Source organism: Argiope bruennichi, chromosome 3, assembly GCF_947563725.1.
Source record: "Argiope bruennichi chromosome 3, qqArgBrue1.1, whole genome shotgun sequence".
Taxonomy (NCBI): domain Eukaryota; kingdom Metazoa; phylum Arthropoda; class Arachnida; order Araneae; family Araneidae; genus Argiope; species Argiope bruennichi.
Window position 1 is genome coordinate 56,818,769 of NC_079153.1, and position 20,143 is coordinate 56,838,911.

General features: G+C 31.2%; 1 protein-coding gene across 2 annotated transcripts in view; it reads right to left on the minus strand.

The window, feature by feature from the left end:
- Positions 1–12,982, minus strand: part of LOC129963522 (zinc finger protein GLIS3-like) — a 57,378-nt gene extending 44,396 nt beyond the window's left edge. Inside the window, exon 1 of one of the 2 annotated variants that reach the window (XM_056077952.1) lies at positions 11,951–12,076. In XM_056077952.1, the coding sequence (XP_055933927.1) occupies positions 11,951–12,030 (80 nt within the window). In that variant the 5' untranslated portion in view covers positions 12,031–12,076. Of the gene's footprint in view, positions 1–11,950; positions 12,077–12,280 lie in introns of those variants that run through there. The other variant, XM_056077953.1, reaches the window with a different exon arrangement.
- Positions 12,983–20,143: the final 7,161 nt, after the last annotated feature.

The following is a 20,143-nucleotide window of genomic DNA, read 5'->3' on the forward strand; positions in this document are numbered from 1 at the left end:
GTGCTCCGGCTAGATTTCCTTTTTGGGGGCATAATGAGTTTTGAATCGCTGTTTAAAATCAGACGTAAGCAAGAAATGTATCGCATATGCATACCACAGCTCTTGCTATTTATGCATGCGCAATTTGAAGTTTTCGCACATGCGCGGATAAGGGCTTTACGCATGTGCGAATCGTAGTAGAAAAATAATTAAAATCGCAATTATAAAACTCCTTTTTCAATTTTGATATGACTTCAATATACTAAAACCTCTCCCAATAAATATTTGTTGAGATTTTCGAGTTCAAACATAGAGACGCTTTCAGGAAACTTCATTTTATACTATATATATATATTCATATTCCAAAGATAGACTATATAGCTGTAGTTTATCAGTTAGTATGCGTAAAATTGATAAGAATGCTTTTAACTAAACATTTCATATCCATAAAATAAAAATAGGAACATTAATTTAATTTGCTAAACATTTTCTCCCTTCAAATACAAGACAATTATATAAAAACTGCATCCATTATGTGCCATTTTTATCTCTATGGTCTACTTTCTTCCTGCTGAATAAAGAAAAGAAGTTTTCTACTTTTCGCTTTGTCATTTTCAATGCATATAAAAAAACTTATTTGAGATAAGCTCATGATAATAAATAAAAAACAGTATATCAAGTATGACATTCTTCTAAAACGATTGTTCAGAGTTTATATTCTTAAAAGGAAGAATTTGAAACTTTCACTTTTATAGTAATGGAAACCCTTTGAAAAGGTTTTCATTATTTCCCTCTCCGGAGTGCAATAGTAGTCTGCTCATTGTATGTACATGTGTGAAGATGAACTCTGCTCTCATGTTTAGTGACATTGACAAACAGTAGATTTTCCCGACTTCCGACCGAAAGTGATAAAAATTTCTGTCAATTCGCTATCTTTCTCTGATAAGAAAATTCCTTACTATCATTCTCTACGATTCACGTGGCAGTCCCTTCACTTACATCATCTAATTGGGAAAGGATTAAGGATAGGAATTCAAAACAAACATTGGCACATTTTAGACATTATTTTTAGATATGGAGCATGAAACTAATGGATTCTGCTTTATTTCCATTGTTCCCCTTCAGGGGACTTAATATTAAAAATTCCATTCTAGGTATCCATTTTAATAGAGGTCCAATACTTAATTTCCAAATCGTTAGAGCTAGACATATACTTCCATTCAGAAAAGACTTGAAAACGTTATAAAAATTCCTCTCTGCAAGCTGGAAGGCAAAGGTAGATTACTTTAGAAACAGCCAATACTAGAGTTTGAAGATAACTTTTCAGCCCCTAACTTCTAAGGTAGATCAGTTATCGAAAAACTTTAAATACAAAAGTTGTTCGTCTTAATGAGACGCTAATTTGGCTATTAGGTTTATTTTTCTATTTTCAATAATAAGAAAGTCATGTATATATATATATATATATATATATATATATATATATATATATATATATATATATATATATATATATATATATATATATATATATATATATATATATATATATATATATATATATATGCCAAGTATAAAGTCATATATATATATATATAAGGTTTGGTTTTGGGTTCCAAGGACCATGATAGGGGAAGAACTGAAGTGGTCTTGGCTTGTCATGAGAACCATTGCAACAGGCAATCTTCCTGTAGGAATCTACCTAATAATTATGTTTTATGTTGCTTGGTTAAAATGAAATGAGAAAGAAAGTAGAACTTTAAGTTATCGAGTTCGAATAAGAATTTAGGAAAACAAGCATTTTGTTGGAAGATATTTACAGGTTGTCTCCATCTATACGATATATTTAAAAGATGCATCTGAAGGGTAAATATCTGATCAAATAATCGTAATTATTTCCATACTTCAACAATCTAAATGACCTTACTATATTTTAATATGGTGTCCCCTTTTCTAATTCGAAGAATGTCTAAGTGATATTCTAGATCTTGCTATATCTTGTACGATTTTTTAAAGGATCATTATAAATAAAATCTGTTACGACAGCTTTCAGTGTTTCGATATCAAGAACTGGTATGGAAAGATTATTTCTTTAATATAAACCTAATTGAAAGAAATTAAATGAAGTAATTTAAGTAGAGAGTGGAGAACATGGTGTGGTCTATTAATTCCTGGCCCTTTGTAGCAGAATATTTTGTTCAAGAACGCATAAATACAGAATAAAGTAGAACCCTTTGTGAACAAAAATGACCGATCTGATTTCATGGATCCATAAAACACATTATGCTTTTTTACTCGTCGAAGTTATTTCTTTAAAAATTTATATTTTAATAATTGTTGATATTTATGGTTGAATTTCCTCAACTACTTAAGAAAATAAAAGTTAAAAGCAGGATTATACAATGACAAATATTTTATATTAGTATTTTCTTGTTCCTATTAACGTTTTGTAAAACTATATACTTCACGCTTAAAACTATGTATTCATTTTGAGCCCTCTAAGTGTATTAAAAGCTTGGTGTGGCAGGATAATTGAATTAATTATATTAATGTTCCATTTTTGAAGCAACTTAAGACTGAATTTGAAACATACTTCGCAATTTTAAACCATAATCAAATGACGAAAAAGGAGCCTGTATCGGTAACAACATTATTAACTAAATACAGTCACGAAGCCTATGTATTGATTAATATCTACGTTTTGGATTTCCCCAAGTCCAAGTAAACCAGTTTGGAAGCTTATTTATCTGGGAACGTGATACCTCAAAAACATGACGGGATATTGAAATGAAGTTTATCTATGGTGCTTACACGAAAACTATAAATCTACATTAAATTTTGGATAAACAAAGAGAAATCTATCTTTCTGTTCACGTGCATGTAAATACAGGATCTAAAAAGAGACACATGGATAAAATTTAACATTTGTTTTATCACTAAAATCATAAATCTGTATACAATTTTGAATTAAATCCATCAAAAGATAGATTTTCTTATTTTTACTCTCTCCTTATATATTGGTATCTTTAACTCAGAGATACTAAATTGCAAATTTCAAAATTTTGTATTTGTTAGCATTTTTAATCTAAATAACCACAAAGAATTATTCCCACTCTGCATCGGCATCTGGGATAGACTGAATGACTGAACCATCATGAGTAGTGATATTTCCAACTCCGTGGTCGCTATAAAATAGTGCGAACGACTCACGCCGCCACCTCTCATACAGAAGTACAATCCACAGTCAGCGATGGACCCATAGAAGTCTCCTTTCGCTTACCTTGTTGGTATCACCATTATTATATCAATAAACAAAGCATATTCCCCGAGTGAACCGTCAATTTCTTATCTTCACACTTGAGGAATTTCCTAAGGGAATGTTTATGTATAATTAAGCTACTTGGTGTTTCACATTCTTTTCAAAAGTTTGACAATATGTGTTTCAAGATGAGAACATATGCTCTCGTTTCTGGCAAAATAATGATTGCATAAGATTTGAATGTCAAATTTCTTGAATAAGAAGGACTATGTATGAATACAATAAATCAAAACCACAACAGAAAAAATAAAAAAAATAATTGGAATGTGGTCTTTCATTCAAATTTTTTCTCAAATTTTCAGTTCAGTTTATCAAAGAGATGAGATCCTAAATATGTATTCAGTTTTCTTCACTATAGTATCAAATTAAATACAAAAAGCACTGTATTATAAAGCATACTTGAAAGTTGAAGGTACAATTTCCTTTTATATAAAGCAAAATGACATTGAAGCTGCTGTAATTTCGGTTATGATGCATAAGAATGTGAATTATCTAGATTATTTGGGATTGAATGAATACAAAAAACATGTTCATAAGTTGGAAGATAGAAGTTGTCTGCACTTGACTCGCATAAAAGGTTTTTATTTGTCTACGAAACAGATGACGTCATTTTTTGAAATTCTTGAAATGTCTGAGCATTCCAAAAGTTTATTACTTTTATCATGTTATTTATTATACATTCCCATTTTATGTTATTGTGGAATTTTATCTGCACCTATAAAATAGCAATTATAAACCTGAGCGTTAAGCATATCACTCTTTAAAATAATTGTCTCCTAACTCATAAACGTCTCATTTTTAAAATTTAAAATCGTTTGTACCGAACTATAAGAGAGCATTGTCAAATTCACACTCATAACTTTCCCATTTCAGAAACAGTGAAATCTCTATTATGCAAGCTAGTCGTCATCGCATGTAAGTGGTGGGAATTTTAACATATTTGTTTTTCACTAAAATAGACATGAACGGATTGCGATACCATTGCGTAAAACGGTAGATTCTTTAGAGCACAGAAGTTTAAGACCAACTTCACCATTTTTATCTTTACAAAGCTCATAAATACAGATTAGTCATTGTTAGGAAATTGTTATCGGAAGTTTATCACCTATTTTAGAATTATTTTACTGTCAAAAAGTATGCATTGTATAACTTTCCCATATCGTCAATAGAAATACCCATAATATTCGCTATTCGTTCTGTTCATTGTAACGAGGATGTCAATAAAAGTGTGTGTTTATTTATACATCGCATTTATAATTGGCTAGTCTAATTAAAAAAGAAAGAGAGAGATTTTTTTCAAATTTTGCTCCCATTTGTGATTTAAGTATGGCTTTAGTAAAAGTGCATGATAATAACAATTTTTTAAGAAATTAATCTATTATTAATTAAAAATTATCTTCATGTATAGGAGAAATTATTTTATTTTTCTTACCATTACTATTTAATGGAAATATTATATACATTATAATATTATTTTACTCATTTGCTTTCGAGGTGACACAATGTAAAACATTCCTAAAGTTTTAGACAAGGTAAGTTACAGTGCTAATTAGTTAAATAGCTAATTCTTTGATAATTTCAAAAATTCTCAATACTTACTTTTCATTATTAAATTTTACATATCAAAACTATCTTGCCAAGCAGTATCATTGTTAAACCACTTTTCTTCTATCCATTTGGAGGATTATGTGTATTAAATAGATATGTAAAGTAATCAAAAATACTAAAGCATTAATCCCTCAGTCACAACCGTTGGTCCGATTTTGCCAATTTTAAATTTCCAAAGAAAGATCATGCCATCTAAATATACCACTCATGGCTATCTATTCTGTAGCATCGCATATTTTTAGAAGTTCCAAAAGTACTACTTTATTGTATATTCTATATGGAAGGAAGGGGGGGGGGTCCCGCGATAGAGTTCCCCAGTCGCAACCACTGCGCCAAATTCGAAACCTTTTATTTCATTTGTAACTTATCTTCATCATTGTTAGCCAACGTCATCTCCATCCTACTGTTTTATAGATATTGCAAAATAGTACTTTGGCAAAGCTCCGAAATAAAAACTGGATTGATTTCCCCACGTTTATTCGCTAATTTGCAAAAATTGTAGCCAATTAGAATAATGCATACTTTTTATTCAAATTTAGAACAGCTCCCTCTTTTGTTATGGTAAGATATAACTTCGATGACAGCTAACGATATTTTAAAGGAGGCTAATAATATTTTTAAAAGATTTTTTTTACATTAAATATAATGCATACTTTTTCAAAGAAAATAAAACTTTTATAAGTGTGTGCGTAAGCATTTGGCCGAGTGCTAATATTAAATATATTTTCACTTTTTCGCGGGCCGTGGTGACCTGGTGATAAGGTCTCGGCTTTCGAGCCGTAGGGTTTCAGGTTCGAGACCCGATTCCACCGAAGAACCATTGTGTAAGGGGATCTGTTGCACGTTAAATTTGTCCTGCCAAACGTCCTCCCGCTGGTGTGGTGTGGCGTGGAGAGGGAGGTGTCGTCCTCGTCATTTGACCGTAGTTCAAAATTACGAGGTCCGTCCCAAAATAGCTCTAGTGTTGCTTTACAACGGGACGTTAATATAACTAAACTAAACTTTACTTTTTCGCATATGAGGTTTACATTGTTCAACCTTCAATGACATGCGATCATGTCATAATAGTAACTTAACAATAACATAATTGTCATCACAGAACTTATTAAGTAATCATTATTGTGTTATACATACATCAAATTTTACTCACATATACTGAAGCTTGATGGGAGTTTCGTGACAATATATTAAGCAATTATTTTGTTACAAAAAAAAGCATTGGAAGAAACTTTGGGTATTCCTACCATTTTAATATTTTATGCAAATAACTAAAATTAGATTAAAATAGATGGAAACTAATATACGCCAATATGAAAATATTTTCCACGTGTTTGTGTGTGTGTGTGTGTGTTTGCGCTCTACAAGCTAGATTATTTGGTCTACTGATAGAAAATGTACCACTTATATACTTTGGAGGTTAAAAATGTGCATCTCGAAGTGAATTTTTAAAAATTTTCATTAATTAAAAATTAAACGAAAATTTTGATGTTTTTCCGCCGTAACTCCCGAAAACAACGTTATAGAAAAATAATTTTTATGCTGTTTCAAAATATAAAAATTGTCTTTTTATTTGTATTTATTCAATAACCTTGGAAATTTTCCCTGAAGTTCGGAAATTTTTAAAATAATATTTTAATAGAATAGATTATATTATTGCACTGAAGTTCAAACTGTTTTTATTGTTTAATCAAATATTTAATTACATATTTTTTCCAATGTTGAAGGCTTAAAAAAAAGAATTCTTTTTAATATATATTTAGTTTACAAAAAGAATTTAATTTTAAATTAATTTAAAATTTAAAAGATTTATTTTTAATAGCACTATGATGTCAAGGGGCAGGATTTTATTAAAAACAATTCAAACACGCATTGAACAGAATTCAAACAAACAATGACAGTAGATTTAGAATAAAACTCAAATTCTTTTTTTTTTTCTGTTTCATTTGTTTTCTTCTGTTTTATCCCTCCTTTTTTTTTTTTTTTTTTTTTTTTTTCATTATTGTTGAGGAAGATATACAGACACGTCTTATTTTTTTTCCTGTCATGTAGACTTCTATTTAAGTTATGTTTTATATAAATCTTTCCAATTTCTATTGTACTTATGTTTAAGGTTTAAATTCAGAATTAAGCAGCGATGAAGAATTTTAAGAATTTACGCCCATTTTTGAGAAGCGCAACTCTTTTTTATAATCTAAATTAATGTAAAAAGATATTTTTATCATTTTTTTGATGAAAATGGTTTTCTTATTAAAGTACAGCTAAAATTGTTTGATGAAACTGAAATTATTATTGAATATTTTTCTGAGATATTACATAATAATAAAATTAGTACACATAAAATTTCAATGCTAATCGATTTTAATTTCAATCTTTATATTTGTAATGAATGTGTCAGTAAAAAAGCTTTCAGTTAGTTGAAGCTTAAATACCTTTATTTCAAATTATAGTTTAAATTTTAAGTGATAAAATTAGGGAGATGCATATAATTGTGAAAAGAATGGTGTAAAAATCTAAAATAATATGAACAAAATGTCTATCAAAGTTTTTCGCTAAAGTTTTATCAAAGTTCTTTATAAAGTTTCAAAAAATTATATAGTTTAAAAACATTTCCTTAGGGGGTAACATAAAATATTTTATTGGAACTTTTAAAGACCATTATTTTTAGCAAACCTTCTGACGCCAAAGATGGCTAGTTTAATATACAACAGTCAGTGCTTTTTATTGAAATCAACTTTTGCATGTGACAGTTATTGAAAAGTAAGAGTAGGAAATCCTATCCTACGATTAAAAATTGATAAACTACAAATTTATTTTAGTTAAAGGTATTTTATTTTATGTAACATTTATTCAGCTTTAATTTTCAGCAACTGTAAACGGTAAGTAAGATAAGGGAAATTAATTTAGAAAAAAAAATTATTTCTGTGCAATGTGATATTTTGTGATATGTCAGTTTTTTTTAACTTGGATTATACTATTACTAGTCATGTTTTGTCTTGATACTAGATGCTATAAAAAGGAAAATGACCTAATCTGTACATTTTCAGGTTTTCAACATTGGTGGGATTGAAAGCTATTGCCTTTGACAAACTTATTTTTTCAAGCACTTTAATGAATAATTTTACAGCTTGGCTTAGCCTAAATATTCTCCAGCATTAATAGATAGCATGCCAGTTTTTAACCATTATAATATTAAAATAAATTCTTCGTTAAATGATCGTGAGTGCAAAAATTTTTAAAATATCTAATTTAGCTCAAGTAACATGTAAAGCAGTTATTAAATGAAGAATTGTATAAGGACTCACTATCTTGAAATTCTGATAAGTGTTCCTACCATCAATTAAAGCTTCAGAATTTCACAGATAAAAGTAGCAAGCGAAAGAAGAAAAGAAAATGAGAAAAAAAAACCATATAAAATATTTTAAAATTTGATTGTATCTGAACTAACATATTTTTAGATGTTAGTAACTTTCACAACTATTCAAGTTATTTTTTAAAACTTAAAAATATTGCCAACGAAATTCTGTCTGCATTTTATTTGTATTATTTTATATATATATATTTAACCTTATAAGCATCTGGGTCACTTTTTCTGAGTTTTTCATGTTCAATTCAAATTCATTTATTCTTTCTAAATTTTCTGAATATTCCCTAAATAAGAGTCTTAAAATTTTAAAGATTTTATTAAATACAAATATGTTCATTTACTGCGCTTTGAAAACTAATTTTTTAGATTTTAAAGCTATTGGAATGAAATAATTGTGCACTCAAAGGGTTAAAAAAAGCATTGCCTCTGCTATTCAGTAGTTACTTAATTAGATCAGTATTTACTTTGTATAACTGCTAGCGCTACAAAACTAAATTTTGACGTAACAATTCATTTATTAGAAGCAGTATATATATTCTCCAAATAAATATACTTACGATCGAACGTGTTAACAAATTTATATGAAGTTTCTACAATTCCGAAAGTTTCTAAGTCGAATCGAATTGACATGTTGTCATTGACATTGTTTTCTGTTTTTAAATCTTATAAGGAGATAGTTTATTGACCGTTGTTGAATACCCGTTTTATCTCATGATCTGTTCAATTACAATTAGAATCTAAATTCCAAATATTAAAAAAAAACAGTCCAGATTTGTTTTTAATACTTAATGGAATAAACAATTTATTTTTTTCTTTTAGCCACACTTGAAAGAATACCCGGAATATAAAAACTCTTTGAGAGTCTATCATGACACATTTTCAGATAAATTTGTTAATTTTTCTTTCCTGCCTTTTCTTTAAAATTTAAGACATTGTAAATGACGATAATAGAAATAGCTTGAAGGACAAATACTATTTCCTGTTGCTTTGTTGCGGCCACTCAGTGCAACTTGCCGCTATGATACTCATAAGACTGTACTTAAGACAAAACATTACAAAGTGATATTTTAGTATTTTATATAACACCTAAATTAGGACGACGGATATTGACTGCTAATTATTGTAACATACTAAGAATTCCGAACTATGGCTAACCAGCAAATAAAAAACATGCTTTATAAAGTTTTCCTTCTTTCGCAATTAATATCAATATTTCCTGCTATATATAACTAATATATACACGTAAAGATTGCTGATATTTGTGCTTGTAGAAACTATAAAAAAATCCTCGCTATCTGTATACAAGGCATCAAAAGTAATGGCAATAAGAAATGAGTTGTTAGAGGTTTACAAATGATCATTCTTGGCTTCAATATTTTTAACAGTATTCATAACAAAATTGGTTGCAAATGAAAATCGAAAATACAAGTTTAATAAAGATGAAAGCCATCTTTCTTCTGCATTGTTAAATGAAATGCGTGCATTTCGGTAATGTTACATTCATAGATAAGGAATGTCTTACGCAAGCTGTTGGCAAAATATGAGGCGCTTTTATAATATTCTTTGTTGATGCAAATCAGGCAATTTTTTTTTAAAGTTTTCTTCAGAAACAACCTTTATTGTGCATTCTATTACTTCAAGGCACATTCTTTTAATTAATAAAAACTTTTTAATTAATATATTTTGGAAAACATGCATAAGCAAAACATAAATATTGCCAAATTTACGATTTTTATCACAAAATTATGGCCGAGGTCATCAAGCAGTCCATGCATTCATTACCTGCTTCTGCAGATCATTTATGAAACAAATACATATTTTTAAAATAATTGACAGAATCAATTATAGAAACTAGTAAAAAACGAATTCTTCATTACGTATTTTTATTGATGGCATGAATAAAAATAAAAGCAAGTTTTTAAAGATCCAGTTACTTAACTTCAGATTGTTGCGTTCTTAAAATCAAATATAGTCAGTAAATGTGTTTATTTTTTTATTATTATTTATATTTCCTATTTGCACTATGAGACTTTATATAAAGCAATGTTTAGATGATATGGGTAATTGTGTTATAATGATATAAAGCATCATTTTGTCTTTTTTTTATTTAAGATAAAAAACATAATTAAAAGATCTTTTAATTGTTTTTTTACATAAAATTTAATCATATTTTTCTTTTATATGAACTGAAAATTCTTTGAAATGCAAGGGCATAATAATTTTATTCCAACAATTTAAAAAACAAATGATGTTTTTTTTAAAGTCAGTTTCTCTTTTTGTTAATGATATAAATCGTCACTAATGGAACTTTTCATTACATGTTCATAATTCATTCATGGTCAAATTATACATTTAAATTATAATTAATTTAAATGTATAATCAAGCATTTTTGCGGTTCATATTGAATTTTATTGGAGCTTATTTAAAGTATTTCAAAATATTCGAATTTAATCTTACTTCAATGCATTATGAAGATTGTAGATGTTTAATAAAAAGTTGAATAATTCATTTCGAATATGCTTCATGAAAATTGTCTTTATAATGAGAATGTATAATATTCATTTACTATATTGTTGATTTCTCTATAAGAATCATATAATCCAAAACAGTATACCATTTGTAAATATTCTCAAATATAATAGTACAAATATCATACATATTCTCTGAAATAATTCGAGTAATCGAACGAAATTTCATACAACATAAACGTTTAGCAAATAAGATGTAATTAAAAATGTTCTAGCAAAATGCTCGCTCGCACATGCAATATTCTTATTAAAAGTCTAAATATTTTAAGATAAAAAGAACTTTTGCTTTTTTTGAATACTTCATACTACCTTCAAGGTTCTTTTGAGAATTAATCAATATTAAATAAAAATTATTGTTTTTGTTGATATTCGTCTATCATAAAAGAATCAATTATTATTTTAATCTTAGTCCGAAAGAAAACATAATTGCTGAAATTAAATAAAAATATTTTCAATAATATATATTACAAAGATCATATATGATTGGACTAAGTTATTCAACTAGATACTATGGGGTTGAGATGGTTATATTAACAATAGTTTATACATTACGTAAGAATCAAATAATAATTTCCTCATTTTACGGATGAGTCAAGGGAAATTCCAAAGCACATTCCCTCTTTAATCGTATTTTATTTTTTCAAAATAAGTTTTTTTTTTTTTTTTTTTTCAATTTACATACACGAAATTGTAATATCCGAAAAAGTAATCGAATAATGCAAATACAATGAAACCATAAAAATCAACAAATTTGCTCCAACAATAGTTTACCTTAGAAATACAGATTTGTACTTCTAAATTGTCTTTCAATATTGGTGTTCGCAGTATATTGCTTTGCCTTGCCAAAGCATAAATTTTATTCGAGAGTAAAATTAATGTTAACATCAAGAGAATTTTACTTTAGCATCACATTTAGAAAGACGTGATCACTCATCCAAAAGCAAAAAAAGACGCCAAAAAAGGGATTGTAATATTTTTAAACTGCTTTATAAGGGTTTAAATTTGATCAATTCCGTTGTCTTTATATTCATTACGCATCCGCTTTTCCAGAATAAAATATTTAAATATACAGATTAAATAAACTAAAAATGCTTCTACATTCACAGAACAATTGAGTATGTTTGTGGAATGGCGAGAAAACCTTACTTAACTCTTTGAGGGATGAAATAATTCCCCTGCCTAGCACAAGCATTGTGTACTGCTTAATGTTTGGCACAAAACACTGCAACATCTGATGTTTGGCACTGAAATGGTGTATCCAATACCTGCTCCTCCCTTTCAGTTTAAGAGTCCAACACACTTATCCTTGTAGCATTATTATTTTATCGCGCATAAAGAAGTGCAACTAAAAGCATTTGAGATGTAAGTAGAAAGTTAAGTGCTTTTAGAAAAGATATAAAAGGTGAAACGACCTCTGATACGGAACTAAATAAAAATATAAACAATTTTTTTTAAGAACAGATAAGAAAACCGGAGCTTACCTTTTACTTTTCCGAGGAATGAACTTGCTTTGAGCTTCTTGTGGTTTTCTAGCCAAGTTTTAATCCAGTGCATGTTAATCCTTTGGGTAGAAATTCATTAACAACACAATAATTTTTTCTTGTCAATTTATATTTTCGAGCCTCAGCACTTTTGAATACCGAACACAGAAGACAAATTACATCACAATGTTACATCATATATGAGGCGAACTTGAATAACACAGTATTATAAGTATACTTCATTGATTTTGAAAATTTTCCTAGTATTGTAATCCACAGCAAGTTTCAACGTTTTCATAACCAAGAGGGTGTAAGAATTGCTTCTTTCGGTATCGATTTGGAGAATACTACCAGATCGTATCGGTATTCCTCAAAACATCAAACAAAAGGTTAAGTCGTGCTTTAAGAATTCTCGCCTCATGGAACCATCTTTATGACGAAGACGCTTGAGCAGAAAGAGAGAAGTCCTTTGGGAAGTTGCCATTTCAACAGAAGAAAAACATCTGCTTCACAAGTGAAGGATTTAAATTTAACCACAGTTGTTTCACGAAGTAGATGTCGCTTTTTTTTGTTTTGTTTTCTTTTTTTCGTATCCTCTCTGGCAACTTTCGCTTACGGGGGTGTCGGGTAGTGTACACCGAGTCTTTAGGAGAGAGCGATGATAACTGCTCACTTCTTTACCCCTTCAAATGACAGTTCCTTGTGTGTGCGTTCGACGCTGCTTACGTGATTTGCAGCGACTTATTATCTCGTTGTCACACTTTTGTTCATTTCTTTTTCATGTCACTGTGAACTTTTCAGTCATTCCGGTCAAAACTTATCTCTATTCACTCTTTTGGACTGCTCTAAGCTTCCGAGGAGTTATCTCTGGCAGATATTTCGTTTAACTTAAGCGTGCGATATCCATTCCATACAAACGTCGATGAAAAGAATAAGATTGCTGTTTTTGTGCGGAAAGTGAACGTTAAAAGCTTAATGCCACTTTTGAAAAGTAGTTTCGATTATAAAAGCGTAAAGTTTCTATTATCATTTTCAGCTGATGATTGAAACTTACAAATGCGTCTGCTATCTGAGTAATTAATTTTACATCTTTAAAATGTTATTAATAATGTTTTAAATCGTAATAAAAGAAATTTTATTTATTTAAAACTTTATTCATAGAATTGTTTTTATATTTGTGTAATAACATGCATATTATGCATAAAGTTTTATTTTATGGTGAAAAGGTATATTTATTTAAATAGTATAATTACTTTTTTTCAAATATGTCTTTTTAAAAATATATCTTGAAAAGTTTTTAAATACAAATTTAAAAAATATATTGTTTTTTCTTCTTACAACTTTTTACAAATTATATAAATGTGTAAAATGCTTATATTTTACTCATAGTCTAAGAATTGGAAAAGTAACGAAATACTAAAAAAATGGAAAATTTTTTATTGATTTTGTACTTTAAAAAAAGCAAAAACGAATTCATGAACTTTTTTAACATATGCAGTGTTTGAATTTCAATTGCTGATTACTATAACAAACTTTTCAAGATATATTTTTTAAAAAGCTTATTTTAAGGCATATTTAAAAACCATTTCTGTATTTTAAAAATAAACAGAATAGCAGAGATGCGGTATTTATAAATATTTGAAAATTATACTAGGACAAGGAAATATTAATCAAATGTCCAATAATGAGTAAAACTAACTAAAATTTTATCTAGAGTTTCTACTAAATTTTGAACAGTAAAAAAGAAATTCAAAATTTGCACTTAAACACTTTTTTGTGTAGCTAAAGATGGAGATACCAAATTACAGAATCCGATAACCCAAATGTAAGAAAGTCATGCCCTCTGGTGTTACCCATTCTAACTTAAATTCGATCTCATAATGAGATCTGTCAATAGCGACTGCTAATTAACACATTTAGGAGTTCACAAACACTTATAGCGAAGGGGGAGAAATTAGGATGAGAAAAAATCTTTCTGTAATAAGAAAACACTTGTTCAATAAAACTGATTTTTTCTGTTCATAAACAATTTCATAAGCTCTAATTTTTCGATAATATTAATCCATTCATTTTATTTAATATTAAAAAGGCACAAAAGGTAACATAAAAAACATTTAATAATGATACATAAAATTTGATACATTTTTTGGTGTTTATATCAGCGTTTAGCATAAAATGTCATATTTTAATCCATTAAGTAGAGTTCGGAAACAAACAGAATTTCGCTGATATATATATCTATATCTCTATTTCGCTTTACTATATATCTCTATATACAATACCCAAAATATATGTTTTAAAAAATTAATTATCTAGGGTTTTTTTTTTTTTTTTTTTTTTGTCAAAATGAATAATACCTTTTATATCCAAATAGCAACTGAAAATTTTCCATTTATCTATCAAATAGGAAAAATTCATGTCAAGATGCAAAAATTAATGAATACTAGCCGCCTTCGGCGACCAGCTGGCTTGCCAAGATTAATGCTGGCTAAAATTTTCAGGGTTATGTAACTTGGGCTCTTAATAACTTTTTCCGGAAAATGCCTTTAAGTTGCAAATTATTGATAGGCAGAAAATTTGTACTATTATAGAAGCCTTGCATCATTCTAAGCATTGCACAATATGTTTTACTAATTTTTTGTCAGCTCAGCTTTTTGTCAGAAAAATAAAAGCTTGAAAATATAAGAAATTTTATACTCCATAATTTGATATAAGTCTGTTGTGTGAAAATTGAGGAGGTTTTAAGATATTCAAGAAAATCTAAAATGTTTGCCGGTAAACATCGCTGCAACATTGGTACCAATGTTTACAGAGGGTATTGCCAAATTCGAAAGGTAAATTTAGAGAAGTGATATTAGGCATTAAAGAGATGAAAAATTATCATAAAACATAGGGTCGCAGGAGACTTTTATTCTGTGAAAATCGCAAAAATAGACATCGAAGAGACAATTAGCCTGGCGAAGAGAATGGCCCTAAGAATGCAAGGATTTGGAACAAGGTAGTCGAGAAGAAGCAGTTTTCTAGTATCTGAATTTTCCATGCGTTCGAGTAATATAAAAGCTGCGAGCATTGCAGAATTGATGGTTCGAGGAATATAAAAGCAGCTTATATTCATTAAAGAGCAGTGCAGAATTGATAGTCGATAAGTTTCATTCGCAAACAACATATTAGATTTCACGAATGACGAATATGCGGATATGCATTTAATTTACTACCGAGCGAATGGTAATGGACGTCTAGCACAAAGAATATACCAATAGCAATATCCAAGTAGGTGTTGTCCACACCACAGCACCTTTGCAAATATTAATAGACGGTTGCGGGAGACAGGATCCTTCAAAATAACGAGGCCAAATGCAGGGCTCGAACGCCTCAGTGGCCCAAAGTACCTTGTTTTCTTGCAGCACGTCCTTCCGAATTTACTGCAGGAAATACTGGCCATTGCACACCAGAACATGTGGGTAATACATGGTGGTGCACCAGCGCATTTTTTTTTTAATTATGTGCGTAACTAATTAGATGATACATATTCTGGGACGTGGATTGGACCTGGCGAACCTGTTGATTGGCCTACAAGTTCCCCGGAACTTAAACCCTTGGATTTCTTCTTTTGGGACCATATAAAATCTCTTGTTTATCATACACCTTTGGATACATTGAAAGATCTCGTAGCACGGATCGTCGTCGCTGCTTGTTAAATCGCAGGCACACCTGGTATGTTTGAGCGCGTCCGGTGGTCCTTTAAACGTCGGTGTCGATTGTGTAATGACCTTCAAGGCCGCAACATTGAGCAGTTTTTATAAAAGTTTCTCATCGTCTCCTTTCTTGTGTTAAAATGTCCGTGCTGCAAATGTATGCAGTATCTGTATTTCAGCAAATAAATTTTCACCGTCATTTGCAAGTTTCTATTTTTTTTATTTTTTTTTGAAAATTTTTATTGCCTTGATGCCTACTATTACTCCTCAGAATTTTTCGGTAGAATTTTGCAACACCTTCTGTAAGCATTGGTGCCGATGTTGCAGCGATGTTTCCCTGCAAACATTTTAGTTTTTTTTAATACCTTAAAAACCTCCTCAGTTTTCACACTATAGACATATATCAAATTAAAGAGTATAAAATTCCTTATATTTTCAAGCTTTTATTTTTCTTAAAGTTTTAATATTTTTGCAGATAAGTGTTCTAAACTACTTTTTCGTTTTCAATAATTTACGACCCCCTGTTTCATCAAATCGGCATGTTACTCACATGAAAAATTGTCTTTAAAAATGTGCTTTCACTTAAATAAAATTCATAGTTGAAACACCTTTTGTTATTATTTTTTTACAGTTTCCAAAAATTCGCCGACTCCTTATATTTTTGCGATTTTCACCCCCTAAACGTCGTTTGGGACCCTATGTAGTATGGTGATTCTTTATCCTCTTGATGCCTACTATCACCCCTCTGAATTTGTCGGTCGAATTCGGCAACACCCTGTATATATATATATATATATATATATATATTTATATATATATATATATATATATATATATATATATATATATATATATATATATATATATATATATATATATATATATATATATATATATATATATTGTTACGAAATTTCCGGGGGTTCGTTTGGATAGTGGGAGTTAAATGGTGTGGAGAATACTCAATCACCAGGCGGCAGTAGAAAATAAAACAACGACGTTTATTTGCACGAAGACACACAGGGCAGCACAAAGACGACAACTATATACAGCACAGAAGACGATTATCTTCAGCCGAGACGTGCAGCATACAACAGTATACACAGCAGCTCTACTCCGTCGCTGCTCCGCTAGTCCCTGAAAGACGAGTTCTTCACCGTCGCTTTCGACTACTCTTCGACTCCACCGGTCCATGACTCAATTTACCGTCCCCGGAAGCTGCGGGTGCTTCCTTTTATAGGTCTCAGGAGGCGGGGATAGAAGCCTCTCAACCAATCAGGAACGTTCGAGGCGTATCTCCGTTCCTACTGGACGAATCGGGAAAATTCTCGATGTTTCGGGTATAATCTATTTTGGCACCAAAGTCGCCAAATTCGTCTCCAAGTCGCCAAGCTCTGGGACCTCCCATATAACCAACTATGCTGGAAAGCCGCATCACAGATTCGTAACATTGTCCCCCTCCTAAGGATTGCACGTCCCGGGCAGTCCCACTTCAATCCAAACGCTGGCGTAGCTTCCGAATGATGTGATGATGTTGATGCGTTTGGCGACTTCCGGTCTTTCTAAGATGACATCGTTTACTAATTTGGCGGCGACAAAAGATCCATCCGAACCTTCTCAATGCTTTTGATACGGACCTCTACGTCGTTTCGGATTGTACACCCAGACTTGATTCCTCTTCTTGAAATGCTATGTGTCCCATGGAGCGAAACGCTGGATCGTAGTAGAGGCCTCCGGAATGAATTCTTGCCAGGCTGGTCGGTTGGGCACTTTGAACTTCTTCCATCGAACCAGCCGTATATCAGGATGATCCTACAGTGCCTTCTGAAGTCCACTCGAAAGCCAGGTATTCGCCTTCATCGCCAAAGCTTCCGCGGGAATATCTCCGCCAATTCCCGGTTCATTCTCGACACTTGAGAATTGTTCGCAGCTCTCCACACTGTAATTCTTAAGAGCACATCCGTTTTTGCTGGAAGGGTCCTTCTGCGACGACGTAACATGTCCGGATGCACAGGAGATTCCTCGACACCTACTTGCATGACACTCTTTGGAGAATCCACAGCAAAGCCGAATTCTTGGAGGAAATCGAGGCCGTGACAACAAGGATCAGTGATTCCAGCCACGTAGTCTTCTTCCGTGTCACTATGCCAAGAGATACCAAGAGGCTTGCAGAGAGGTAGTACCTCCAATCTTTGGGACGAATCCAATCCAAACAGGGTCACAACAACTCTTGCATCCATAGACATCGAGCACGGGTCGCCACCAACAGACCCGTCCGAAGAAAGTCCATCTTCTCCATCCCCAAGCGCCTGCACTTTCGGTTCCACTACATGGGACTCATTCGTAGAAGACTGTCCGCAATTATTTGACATTCTCTCTGTTCGCTACTCTCCTCATTAAACCTCGGCTCATCCTCTGGATGGTTAAGCTCCCTTTCGGCAACACCAGTCTCCATTCGATCCTCAGTCTTTTCCTCCACTTGGCTCTCGCTGCTTCCTTCCATTTCTTCTGTGATAACTTGGATGGCTTCAGTTTTGTTGACTTTATTTTCTAAAATTTCTTTCCACGACGAAAGGTCTTTCTTCGATTCACCCTTCATGTCTTCATATCCGGTTTTTATTTCTTCCGTGAAGGCTTTCATTTCTTCCGTAAAGGCTTCCATTTCTTGCAAAAGTTTCTTTTGTCCGACTATCAGTTCTTCTTGTCCGGCTTTCAGTTCTTCCATAGATTTCTTCATCTCAGCCAACAGAACCAGTAACTCACTATTGCCGCTATCAGCCATCGTAGCCTGAGATATCGTCTTCACCATACACTGTTGACGACTATCTCACTTCTGACACCAAATGTTACGAAATTTCCGGGGGTTCGTTTGGATTGTGGGAGTTATATGGTGTGGAGAACACTCAATCACCAGGCGGCAATAGAAAATAAAACAACGACGTTTATTTTCACGAAGACACACAGGACAGCACAAAGACGACAACTATATACAGCACAGAAGACGATTATCTTCAGCCGAGACGTGCAGCATACAACAGTATACACAGCAGCTCTACTCCGTCGCTGCTCCGCTAGTCCCTGAAAGACGAGTTCTTCACCGTCGCTTTCGACTACTCTTCGACTCCACCGGTCCATGACTCAATTTACCGTCCCCGGAAGCTGCGGGTGCTTCCTTTTATAGGTCTCAGGAGGCGGGGATAAAAGCCTCTCAACCAATCAGGAACGTTCGAGGCGTATCTCCGTTCCTACTGGACGGATCGGGAAAATTCTCGATGTTTCGGGTATAATCTATTTTGGCGCCAAATTTGTCGCCAAGCTCTGGGACCTCCCATGGAACTAACTATGCTGGAAAGCCGCATCACAGATTCGTAACAATATATATATATATATATATATATATATATATATATATATATATAATATAAATGAATAAATGATGGTAACACGTTTATAACTGATAAATTTTCGCAACCATTCATAATGTGCTTATACGGGCTAATAAATATTTTTTAAACAAATTGATTAAGAACAGAAACATAATTATATTTTAAAAAATTGTATCGTTTATAGGATAAATTTTTGAATTTTAAATTATGTAAAAATCCTTTTTGTGCTGTAATATTTTCGGAAATTTTCGAAAGATAATTCAAAAATTTTCCTTACTTTTTAATTAGTTAAAATTCTAATTGGCATTTTCTTTATGTTAGTAATATTCTAAATATAGATTTAAATCCTTTACTAATTCTTTCTAAATTCAAGCAAATGTATTGCTTGTCTTCCTGAAATCTGTTTTCATAATAATGGTTTATGTTAAGAACTTGATAATTATTCGGATTCTAAAAGAAAAAAAAAAAAAGTACGTTTGCAATTTTAATAGTGACTTTTATCAAAAACCTTTGTCTTTTTTCACAAATCTTAATTTTTTTTTCCTTGTGATATGTTTAAAATTCGTTCAGAATTCTTACTATTTTTCGTTAGAAAATATACCCAAAACATTTTTTTAAAAAATTGATTAAATATAGAAATTTAATCGATATATTGGCAGCATTGAAAATATAATTTTTTAGATTTTAAGATGGTGCGAAAATCATTTTTGTGCTGTAATATTTTTGGATTTCATCGCGAAAAAAACGGCAAAATTCGACTTAATTTTTCAATTAATTAAAAA